The sequence below is a fragment of the Papaver somniferum genome, chromosome 1, assembly GCF_003573695.1.
Source record: "Papaver somniferum cultivar HN1 chromosome 1, ASM357369v1, whole genome shotgun sequence".
In the NCBI taxonomy this organism is placed as follows: Eukaryota; Viridiplantae; Streptophyta; class Magnoliopsida; order Ranunculales; family Papaveraceae; genus Papaver; species Papaver somniferum.
The window spans coordinates 75,635,853-75,647,811 of record NC_039358.1 but is presented as its reverse complement, the minus strand read 5'-3'; the positions used below and the strand labels follow the sequence as shown (position 1 = coordinate 75,647,811).

The 11,959-nt window shown below is 37.0% G+C and overlaps 1 protein-coding gene across 1 annotated transcript; it reads right to left on the bottom strand.

Annotated features, from left to right (window-relative positions):
- Positions 1-2,486: 2,486 nt before the first annotated feature.
- Positions 2,487-8,542, bottom strand: LOC113291058 (protein FREE1-like). The gene is made up of 10 exons (XM_026540639.1): positions 7,363-8,542; positions 6,291-6,377; positions 6,064-6,195; positions 5,349-5,492; positions 4,511-4,576; positions 4,288-4,398; positions 3,933-4,022; positions 3,335-3,368; positions 2,990-3,066; positions 2,487-2,828 (listed from the first exon to the last, which is right to left on the bottom strand). Exons 1-10 carry the CDS (start codon positions 8,362-8,364, stop codon positions 2,751-2,753), a joined length of 1,821 nt encoding a protein of 606 aa, XP_026396424.1. The 5' UTR covers positions 8,365-8,542; the 3' UTR covers positions 2,487-2,750.
- Positions 8,543-11,959: the final 3,417 nt, after the last annotated feature.

Below are 11,959 nucleotides of genomic sequence, written 5' to 3'. Positions count from 1 at the left end.
TTGGGGTTATGATGATGAACACAATAAAATTCTGAATTCCACCACTGGATACCCCACGGGTTTTCTGGAGACCTGCGAAAAGATTACAAATCTATATAAAATTTAGTTACAATCTATATGTAGATTGCAGAGTAAAAACAACATAAAGAGTTTTAGGGAGAACAAGAAAAACAAAGACTTGGATAAAACTGATTTGTAGTAACAAGATAATTCCACAATCATCTTACAGACCTGGTGACTAACTAAAAATATTGAACATATTACAAGAAAGAATAATCAAAACACGAAATTAAGATATGAAAATGACGGAAATGATTTTTTAAATGAGTCAACTCATGAATTTCCCAATCCTCAGAGCTCTACATGAAATCATTTGTTGCTGACTCAATTCTATTTATTGTATCTTTCATTGTAATAGCCTATAGAGTTTCTTGTTATTTGTTGTACTTGTTCTTGGAAGCCATCGTGTAAACAATTTTTAATATAAATGAGTTGGTTAGTTTAATTTTAGAAAAATAAAAATGAAACAATCTAGTGATAGTTCTAAAGAATTTGATAAGTCAGGGGTATTCTTTAGCAGGACATTTGAACCAAAACATCGGTGAATGATGTCTAAAATGTTAAAAGTAAAACATATTAACCTTCGAGACCCTTATTTAGGAGCACCGCTTTTGATGGATAAGTCAAAAATAAAACTTTTGCACCTATTCTAGAAAGAATGGGATGTAAATCTAAAGGTTGGAAAAGGCTTAGTTCTTCCTCAACCAAGTAGGTTGGTTTTAAACAGAGTTGTTCTGTCTGGTTTTCCATCTTATGCTTCCTGTTGCCTAAACAAAATAGAATCAACGCAATTCAAAGAGATTTTTGGTTGGGGAAAGATGCTGGAGGCGAAGGATTCTATCCTAAGGCCTGGTCAAACCTTTATAAACCACTTCTGAAAAGGAGGATTAAGATTTAGAGATGCACGTAAGTTTAACCTAGCAATGTTAGCAAAAGTTGCGTGGAGGCTGGTTAAAGAACTTGATGCCCTTTGGGAAAAAACAACGAGTTCAAAGTATTTTAGGAACAAATCACCTTTTAGAACAAAACACTTAACAAGGGGCTCTTGGACATGAAACTGTATTAGGCAAGGATTAGAACTTGTACAAAAATATAGTACATGGGAAGTTGGGAATGGGCGACATTAATATTTTGAATGATAAAAGGATATCGAGAATAGACAACACTATTAACAATCTATGTAACACTGATAGTAGTCATTTAGTATGGGTCTCAGAATTGATTAACCTAGAAACATGTTCATGGAATCTTTCTCTGCTCACATCTACTTTTCCAGCTGATATTGTGCAAAAAATTAGTCAGATATATCTTTTCAAGGATAAAGACCACAACCCTAGGAAAGACCAAATTCGTTGGACACTAACTAGATCAGGAGACTATACGGTTAAATCTATGTACGATAAATTGAATAAAACAAGACTCGACATGGTTAGTTTATCTTTGCCAGAGTCATTCTGGAAATTCCTGTGGAAACTTAAAGTCTCGGAAAGAATAAAGTTATTTTATGGAAATGTTTACAAAATGCACTGCCTACTAACATTAAACTATTTGAAAGGTTAAAGACGTAGTTCCTCATTATACCATGTGTAAAGTAGAAGTAGAAACAATTGAACATCCTCTTTTTCATTGTCCTTATGCTAAGGAGGTTTGAAACTTAGCTCCTAATCATGTCTCTTTAACCCTGGATGCCTCTAGTACGATTTTAGACCTCTGTAAAGTTTGGATTGTTAATCCTAAGACAGATATCTCTACTGAATTACTTCTTACTAAGATGTGATTTATCTGGAAAAGGAGATGTGATAGAATTTTTGAAGATAAAGCTAAAACTGCTAACAACCTAGCTTTAGAAATCCAGAGACATCGATTTTTGGTCCGTAAGAAAAAGAAAAACTACAAAACTCAAACAGGTACAACAGAATAAATCAGCTAGCATATGAAAAGCACCAAGTAAAGATGCGCTAAAGATCAATGTTGATGCGGCATGGATTTCTGAATTATTACCATCCAGCTTTGCTTTAATCTTGAGAAATGATGTAGGAATTTGTGAAGGAGGACGAGCAGGGCAATCAACAGGTTCAGACCCACAAGAGGCAGAGACTATAGGAGTGCTGCAGACGGCAATTTGGACCAAGCAAAAGCAAATCCAAAATTTCAGTATTGAAGGGATTCTGAAAGTATTTTCAACGTCTTTCATGGAAAAAACTTAGATATCTCTTGGGGTGCTAAAGCCTATCTAAAGGAGGCGAATAGAATAGCTAATTTATGTACTAAACTTTTGGGATTTCATTTTGTTCCTAGATTAAGAAATCAAGTTGCAGATATCTTAGCCAAGCTTGTAAGGCCTTTAAGTTCAGTTGTAGAATGGGAAACTTCACCTCCCCTGTGCATCACGAAACAACTTTTAGTAGATTTAATATTGGGAACTCTTATTATCCCAGATTAGATGGCTCTACTCCTATTATAACAACTCTTTTTGATGAATTATCTTATTTACAAAAAAAAAAAAAAACTTAACTTTTAGTCGGAAAAGAAAATAAATCAAATAAACAACAATATATTGCTTTGCAACCATTTATCCAAACGACTAATTAGATAAGTTGGTTAGGGGACACATACACTGAACAGTATGGATATATACTGAACAGCAAATCCTTGCTCCCTGTATGGATATATACTGAACAGTAAATCCATCAATGCGAACTCACGAGGAATGGATGCTGGCAGACACCACACTCTATCGTCTCTGAACCAGAACTTGGAACTTGAACCTGTCAAACCAACAATTTTTCACACTTGAATAATTAGGAAGGGAAAATGTAGCAACTAATAAGTGATACACACCTAATTTGTAGATGGTATATAAATTTCTAGTAAACCAGTAATTGAGAATGAAAAAAGTAAAAAGACAAAGAAGCAGGGTTAGTCCTACCTGCAAATGGACAGTGCAAGTAGGGCATGCAACTTCTCTCATTCTCCTCCCAGATACATCAGATGATGTTTTTGAACCTGTATAAATTATACGCATCAGACATAAATTTAATTATTTAAGTATCGGGGAGAACACACAAAGCATATGTTTAATACTTCTGAGCATAACCAGCGATGGTTTGACATCAACAACGGTAACAAACGAATGGCAGAATAGGAATACTTTGTGTTTGAACCTACAAATCAGTGACACACCAGCACAAATCTCTGTGTCATACTGGTGCAAGGTGTCTGACACAATGTCTTATGTAACTAAGGAGTCGAGTATACAAATATAATGTAATACCTGATGATGATTTACGATTTTTGTCCATCTCCTCCTGTAGCAAATATGGTAGCCGTGAATCACAGGAAAAACATGTCAGATCAACAAAATTCCTTCTCATCAAGTATGTACATATTAGTATCAGTATCAACAAGAGACAATTGTACTAATACAAAAAAACCCAATAGCACAATGGAGTGAATCTGTTCCTACGAAAAAGAGTTCTTCATTCTTTGTCCCTCCTACCATGTTATGATAACGAAGACAATCTTTACATCTCACGGGACAAGAAAATAACTGAAAAACTACACAAGAGAGGAACCACTGTAACACAGTTACCAATAATACAACCTATAGATAAGAAAAACCTACTCCCACATTCATATTGGCTTTAAAGGTTTTGGGTCCAATTAGCGATCTATCAAGCTAACAGGCAGTATTTGATGCAAACCAACTCCCTGGATCTTTCAATAACTACTGAATAACTTAAGAAGTGAATTAAAAATTTACTTTCCATACATCAAATGCAGCTGCAGCAAATACCAACACTACCCCATAGTACATAAATAAAAAGAGTGCAACAGTATATCAAAACTGCGAACACAAAATCGCTAATCACCTGAAGCTTCTTGGCGTATTCCTCATGACTAAACCCAGCAGGTCTGCTGACAGATTCTTTGGCATTGCTCAGCCTCTGAGTAACTTCTGCCTGTGAAGGAACACGTTCTAATGTTTTAGCTTGCGGGGAAACCCAAAAATGAAGCACCATCCATAAAACAGCAGTCATTTAAGAAATATCTGACCACTAGCAGGCACAATTTACACCCAACATCTAATATCCAAACACATAGCCGTTCAAAGAAATCACAGGCAAATACATAAGAAGTTTTCTTTTAAAATAGTCCTTGCTAGTATCTCGACTTTCATATGAGGGGTGACAGAAGATTGAAGGAGATAGAAAATCCTGAACATACCATGCATCTATCGCAGACGCGAACTTGCTGAGCATTCTCTTCAGAAGTGAGAGCGATTCTACCATGGGTACACTTGTCACAAAATATATCTCCACAGTTCCTACAGTGATGCTGTAAGCAAAAAGGAAGGCCTAGTAAATTTCACATATAAAAAATAAAAGCGCCATCCAAGCACTATGAAATGTCAACTCATACTAAAAAGGGGTTTTCAAGGGGGTCACACCTTTCGCACAAAAGCATTAAAGTCTGTCCCGCAGGCTGTACATTTTGTAACTGCTTCATCTGGAACCTGCAGTAGGAGTTAAGGTAAGAAGACCCGACTGGCTTTCATGTCAGAAAACAATGCCTATAGCTGCTTCAGAACAAAAGAAAACAATAAAGTCCTAATTAAAGGGCAAGATATGTTTATCTCCAATCGGAACTGACTTTCATAATCCCTTAATACTATAGGTACAGGTCAGAGCATATGAATTCGCCTACCTAAGAGGATAAAAGAAGATTTAGTTCAAGCTTATCGTGTTTTTCTCCTAAAAATTCACACCCAGCAAACTATTAACAGATGTTTAGGTTCACCCATTTTCAGTTTTCTTTGAGGCATTTAGTTTATCAGCCAACCTAATTCAACACTTAGGAAACCATTTATTCAGTTCCTACACAGAAACACCATAGTATATAAACCTAAAAACTTACTTTCAGCTATTCTTCAGCACGGTATGAAAGCTAAAGGAATTAGGCTGAGAAAACACGTCAAACGACATTCATAGAGGGCCTTACGTACAAATCTAGTATATACATACATACAATATGCATCTCAAAGCTTATGTCGGCCTTCACAAACTGCAAAGCTAACTATAACATGGAGTTCTTGCCTTTCTGTCCATCTTAAAGATAAACACATGCATATTGCGTGTTCAAATAAATAATTTAACCTATGCAGTCCTCCGATTTAATAGATGATTTTCCACCAACATTTCTAAAACTTATAGAAATCAACTCGACAAAAACCAACAGTAGAATTCTACAAAATGAGACTGATAAAAACGTATTTGCGGTAGTCTTACCCAGTGATCTTTCTCCTCATTTCCAGGCTTTATCATGTTCATCCAATCACCCAAACCTTTCTTTTTTTCGTTGGTCTGCTCAGCTAGCTTTCCAGAATCAGATGAGTTGCTTCTGAAGCTGTCTTTTCCACCCATCTCCTTAAACTGCAAAACACGCAAATTAACCAATTAGAGAAAAGTGAAAATCATTTAACACATAAAAACAAACAGCATGTTGCAATTCCTTCACAAAAATAAACTAACACGCTATACTTGATGCTAGATATAATTGATGAAAAATCCAGAAAAGAGACACTTGCACACACAAATAAATATAAAACCTGCAAAGTCATTTGTCAAACAATTCAATAACTATATAAAAGTACCAAGACAATGAACCACTCAAGCCGGGACGGAAATAGGAGTTAGGAGGCGGATAAACCAGCGTTACAAATCCAATTCCAGGATATAGGCATTATATCCAGGTAACATTAAATAACGAGATCAACTGACCACATTTTTCGCAGAATAATTACAGAAATAACTGCAGAAACTAAGATGCAGAAGGACACAACATTTTCTAGCAGTGAGTTCAGCAATTGTTTTACTTCAGGAATACAACAGATTTAACACTCAAATGGACATGCCTGTGCCCAATTACATGGTGGGAAGAATGCATAAGGACAATTAAGAGGATCTAGAACCAGTTAAAAAGACAAGGCTGTAGTGCTCCAACCTGAATAGTTGCAGCTGTCACTGTGTCAAGGAGGGTGTTGGTAGTATAGCTGTTTGACTGCAGTCTGATGCGCCTGGCGTCAACGTCAACAGAGCTTTTTGACCAAAAAGCAAAGATAGATGAATCAATTACCTAAACAAAACAAAAAATGTCAACGAAGTTAGGTGTGAAGATAGTAAGTTGTAAAACATCTTTGGAAATGAACTTAAGGAGAGCAAGAGACTTACTTCCGATCTTGTGATTGTCTCAAGCGGGTAGATTCTTAACGTCCTATTGTTATTGGGATCAAGCATACGAATTCCATCCAGACCAATCTAAACAGAAAATGACCCAAATATATAAGTAGGCTTGTAGGCACCAAACGAACAAAAATCCACCCGCAAAACAACAAAAAAAGTGATGGGTTGGTGCATTAGAGAACATCTTGAGATTAAAAAAAATTGCTAACCAATTCATGTATAAATAAAGAAATCACTTAATTAATTGAATTGTGTATAAAAGTCATTAACGGACAACAGTCACCCTTTATTTTCCTTTTTTAATTTTGCTATTACCTGAGTCCTGACTAAAGCCACGCAAACGAGAATATGATAAGCAACAAATATAACAATAAGGACCGCATTCATGAGAAGTCTTTGAATATTATGTTAGTTGAAGGATACTCATGTGCTAATATTTACACTAAATTACTCTAGATAATATTTAGAGAAGAAACTAAGAGAAATCAATCGCAGCTTCTGAGGCAGACAGTCCGATCCCACTTTGTTAAGTTGTATGAGAGGTACTGATCTCGAAGTCGAATTCAGTGAGAGACTATGCTTCGGGAGCATCCTAGGTGTTGTTTAGTGCCGTCGGTAACAATTGACTGAACCCCTATTCTTCTATGAAATGAAGGGATTGATTTGGTGTTCCATATCAGCTGTGGCTCTCAGTTAGATAGTCTAGCCTTCCTCATTGCAAACTCGTCAGAACATTATAACAATTAAAATTTTCTCATTATGCTACACTAGCCTGGGCCGTGGAATACTCAATCAAAAACTAGAGCATTCATTATTTGATATAATCCATCGCTTAGTACTCCTCCGATGATAGTGTAGAATGAGTATATTAGCTCCTATAGTTTGACCTACAGGCTACAAAACATACATATGGATCAACATTTTCTACTCGTAATCTCCTAAGACTTTTGCAGTGCACAATCTTTGTTTAATCTAATCATATTTACAGAATTCAAAGTTCAAAGACTCGGATCATAACTTTAGGGATAGAGCTTCAAATACTGGGTTCTAAAAAGCAAACCTGACAAAGCACATCCATAGAGCTGCCACCACCTTCAGGTAAAATCTTTACACGGAACTTTTGCACACCGTTCTTCACATCTTGCTGTGCCTCCACCTTTGGAGTTGCCCTAACAACCTTAGCAGATCCTCCATGATCCTTCCCAATCCCAGAAGACTGACTCATTGAACGCCCATAATCATCAAAAGTGGTTGCAGGTTTTGGAGTAGACCAAGTTGAAGATTTTGCACTAGTTCCTCGAGCACCGTAAGGATCCACCTTTCCCCCATCATATGCATAAACACCATCATCATGAATTGCACTGTGATCATAACGAATTCCATTTCCAGGTCTCTTGTCATATAAATCCGGACCAACATCAGATTGACTTCGACCATAAACACCTAAATTTCCATATACAGCAGGATTATCTTCACCATAACCTCCCCTTTGACCATATTTCATACTATTATCATACGGCATATCGTAAGGACCATAGGAATGCGAAGAAGGAAGGGGCGGAGTGGAATTGTGATTGAAATTGGAAATTGGATTAGGATTAGAGTTTGAAGGGGGAATTGCTTGAGACCCATAATTTGGATTCACCTGGTGAGGATCATAAGGTGGGTAATAAGACGGTGTTGATGAAGGGAAATGCGAATTCGATTCAGGAGCAGGAGGGAATGGTGAAATTGGAGAAGGTTGAGGTGGAGATGGATTGAATGATTGATAATTAGGGTTTGGAGTGTATGTTGGTTCTGGAGGAGGAAGATTTGGTACTACTGGATCAGGATTTTGTTGGGGATATGGTGGATAAACAGAAGCAGAAGAAGAGTAGTTAGAGTAGTCAGTAGATGATGATGATGAATAGTGAGATGTGAAAGGTGGAGCTGAAGCATAAGTTGGTGGTTGAAGATCGATTGGGTTAGGGTTTGGTGGTGCTGGTTGTTGAGGATGATGATGATGAACACCTTGCTGCTGATTATATGGATAGTAATTGGTACCAAATTCACCTGGTTGCATCTTCTACGGTTTTAATTTGATTCAAGATATTCAAAATCAGTGAAATTATGATTAAGCAAAGAAATTATAGGGTTCGGGTTTGATCTGATTTTTCCGTGTGTGAATTGAGAGAGAGGGGAAAGACTAGAGAGACCGGAAGGAATGACTTGGGAAAAGTAAAAAGAGGTGCATCCAATAATGGTGTTTTGTTTATGTCGACGGTTGAGATTTGTGACAGGAATCTGAGAATTTTCGTAGATGTTGGTTATGCAAGAACGATTTTTTGGGGACAATGGTCTTTTTTTTGGGATCATGGTCTTATTAGGCCACTTACACTATAATTATAAGGGGTGTCCTAAAACATTGAAATGACTAAACTACCCTTAACCTAATTTAATTTAAAACCAATCCAATAACCACCTATATATATATATATAACCACCACCTCCTCCCACCATCACCGCCCACCACCGCCGATTACCACCACCACCACCTCCGATTATCACCACCACCAACCACCGATTACCACCACCACCTCCTCCCACCACCACCGCCTATTTAAGAAATGTCACAACATCAATGCAATCACAATTAAGTTCTGTTACATGATAATTTTATCGAGTATAAAAGATGCCAGCCGCAGCCTGTTTCTGTCATGGGACCACTCCGGAGGTATTTTCCAACAAACCCTTCACTTTAATTTGATTTTGATTGCTTCAATCGAATAGAAATCATCAAAATAGGGTTTTAGTGGGAGATACAGAGCCATGTTCGGTTAGGCCGATTTTCCAAAAATAGGGTTTTACTAACCGAACTTCTTGAAAATGAAGAACACGAAGAACAGTTCGGTTCTATTGGATTTAAAACTAAGTCACCGAACGCCCTGTTCGGTTGTTTCGCAAAAAATTTTAAAACTACAAAGTAACCGAACTCAACCCTTAGAACCGAAAAAAAAAAACAAATCCAGTCTAACCGAACTGTGTTGTTGTGGCCACTATCTTGAGTTCCAAAATAACCGAACTTAGCCAATAGAGTTCGGTTTTTTCGCAAAAAAATTTAAAACTACAAAGTAACCGAACTTAGCCAATAGAGTTCGGTTGATTCGCAAAAAGTACTTTTAACCGAACTCCTTGTATTAGAACAACAGAAGTCCATAAGTTCGGTTCCTTCGCAAAATAAGGATATCACCGAACTTTAGTTTACGAAAATAATGAGAAGTCCACAAGTTCGGTCCGTTCGCAAAAATGTTAAGTTTTCTTTGTAACCGAACTCTACCTTTGAAACTTCGTAACCGAACTCTACCTAATTCGCCAAGAAATAAATTTCGTAGTAACCGAACGTTTGCCTTATTGCATATATGCATATATAAGCCCAGTTCGGTTGATTCGCAAAATATGTTGAAGTTTGCGAACCAACCGAACTTCTAACACTAGGTTACTTTTAACCTGCAGTTCGGTTGGGAACTTGGTTGCGTTGAAGTTTGCGAACTAACCGAACACACAAGATGTACCCAAATAAATTGTTAAGTTCAAAGTTCGGTTACCTACCATTTTATCCTAGGTAACCGAACATTACACTGTACGACCAAAACCTCCATTAACGAGCGAGTTCGGTAACCTGCGTGTTTGGAAAACGTAACCGAACTACACTTTCAGGTGTGTTCGGTTATATGTTCTTGACATATGGTAACCGAACTGACCCAAATCTACATAAAAATTTTCATTTTTTTTGAAAGTTTGGAGCAATTCAACCAACATTATCTAAGTTTGAAGCACACCTGGGTACCCAAATACCCTTCCTCCGGTTGTGGTTGGTAAAATCCATCGTTTTTCATGTTTTCCTTCTTCATCTTCTCTAACTTTACTCTCTCAGTAATTCTACTTCTTTAAAAAAAAAACCATCTGATTTTTTAATCTCACTAATTATCTTTAACTTAATCATCTCACTAATCATTACACTAACTATTATTAACACTAACTAATTCTCACCCAAAATTAATCAGGAGGGTAATTTAGGTATTAATATAAATATCCAGATAAGGGGTGACTTATATTTACTTCTAATGTCTTTACCCAAAATAAAACCATGGTCCCAAAAAAAAAACCATGGTCCCCAAAAAATCAGACCCTGAAAGTACAGGATCAAGTTTGATTACCTGATTTGGGCTTTAATCTTGAGTCTCGAGGGCAGCTCCTACAGAAATTGGCCCAACAGGGAAACAAAATAATCCGCATCTCCCAAAAAGAGGGGTGAGCAACGCATTTGGTATCGCCTGCGTACAATCTATGAAACAAAATAGTTCACTTTTGTTCTGAAACATAAGTTTAGATCACAGAATCAAGTTGCGGATGCCTTAAGTCACGGGAGTTTGTTGCTCAATACTATGAGAACCGAGGTATTGGATTTCGATTCATATTCTGATCTTATTCAAACCGATCCATATTTCGCGGAGATTGTGAATGTTCTCGATACAGGAGTGAGAAGTGACTACCATAAGCACGGTGGTTTTTTATTTAAAGGAAATCAATTATGTATTCCAGATTCTAGTCTTCGGTTAAAGATTATCAAAGAATTACATGACCAAGGACATATGGTCAGAGACAAAACTTTTCAACTTGTTTCGAAGTCGTATTACTGGCCTAAAATGAGACGTGAGGTTGGAATATTTTTAGGTAGATGTTGTATCTGTCAAATATTGAAGGGAAAAACGCCTAATGCATATTTGTATATGTCGTTGAAAGTCCCAAATCAACCTTGGACAGATTTGAGCATGAATTTTGTGTTGGGTTTACCTCAAACTCAGAGGGGAGATGATTCAATTTGTAGTTGTTTACCATTTTTCAAAGATGGCGCATTTCATTGCTTGGAAAAGGACTACTAATGCACTGGAGGTAGCTGAATCGTTCTTTCGTGGCATATATCGTTGCAATCAATTGACAGAGCCCGGGACACAATATTCCTTAGTTATTTCTGGAAGACTTTATGGAAGTTAGCTAATACGAGGCTTAACTTCAGTATCACATATTATTCTCAAAGTGATGGACAAACAGAAGTTGTGAATCGTTCATTGGATGATACACTACGATGTCTGGTCGGAGAAAATCTGAAGAGTTGTTAAGTTTGCATTTAATCGCTCAGTAAATCGTTGTCTGGGTATGAGTTCTTTCGAGGTTGTTTGTGGATACGACCCACGAGCACCAGTAGATTTAACACCTTTTCCTGATTTGAAGAGAATCGAAGCTAGAGCTGGAGAGTGTATCCAACAATTGCAACTCCCAAGTTGGCTAAAGAACAATAATTCGGGCTAATGAGAAGTATAAGCAGGCGGCAGATATGAAGCGCAGAAATATGAATTTTGAAATAGGAGATTTTGTGTGGGAAATATTAACAAATGATCGTTTCTATGTGTGTCAATATAACAATGAAGGCCCGTAAGATTGGTCCAATGGAAATTATTGCGAAGATTAACCTAAATGCTTATAGGTTGAAGCTTCCTAGACAAATTCATACTTATGATTTTTTAATGCCAAACACTTGGTGTCGTATCGTGGAGATAATTCAGAAGAGAAAGATCAGCATAATTTAAGGGCGAATTTCTCTCAACCCCGGGAGAATG

Bases quoted from the DNA above. Each gene is read 5' to 3' on its own strand.
- LOC113291058 (XM_026540639.1), bottom strand. From the start codon at position 8,364: ATGCAACCAGGTGAATTTGGTACCAATTACTATCCATATAATCAGCAG. The intron at 6,196-6,290 runs GTAAGTCTCTTG...TGTTTTGTTTAG, and splicing joins AGACAATCACAAGATCGGAA to GTAATTGATTCATCTATCTT. The intron at 5,493-6,063 runs GTTGGAGCACTA...CGTGTTTTGCAG, and splicing joins TGACAGCTGCAACTATTCAG to TTTAAGGAGATGGGTGGAAA.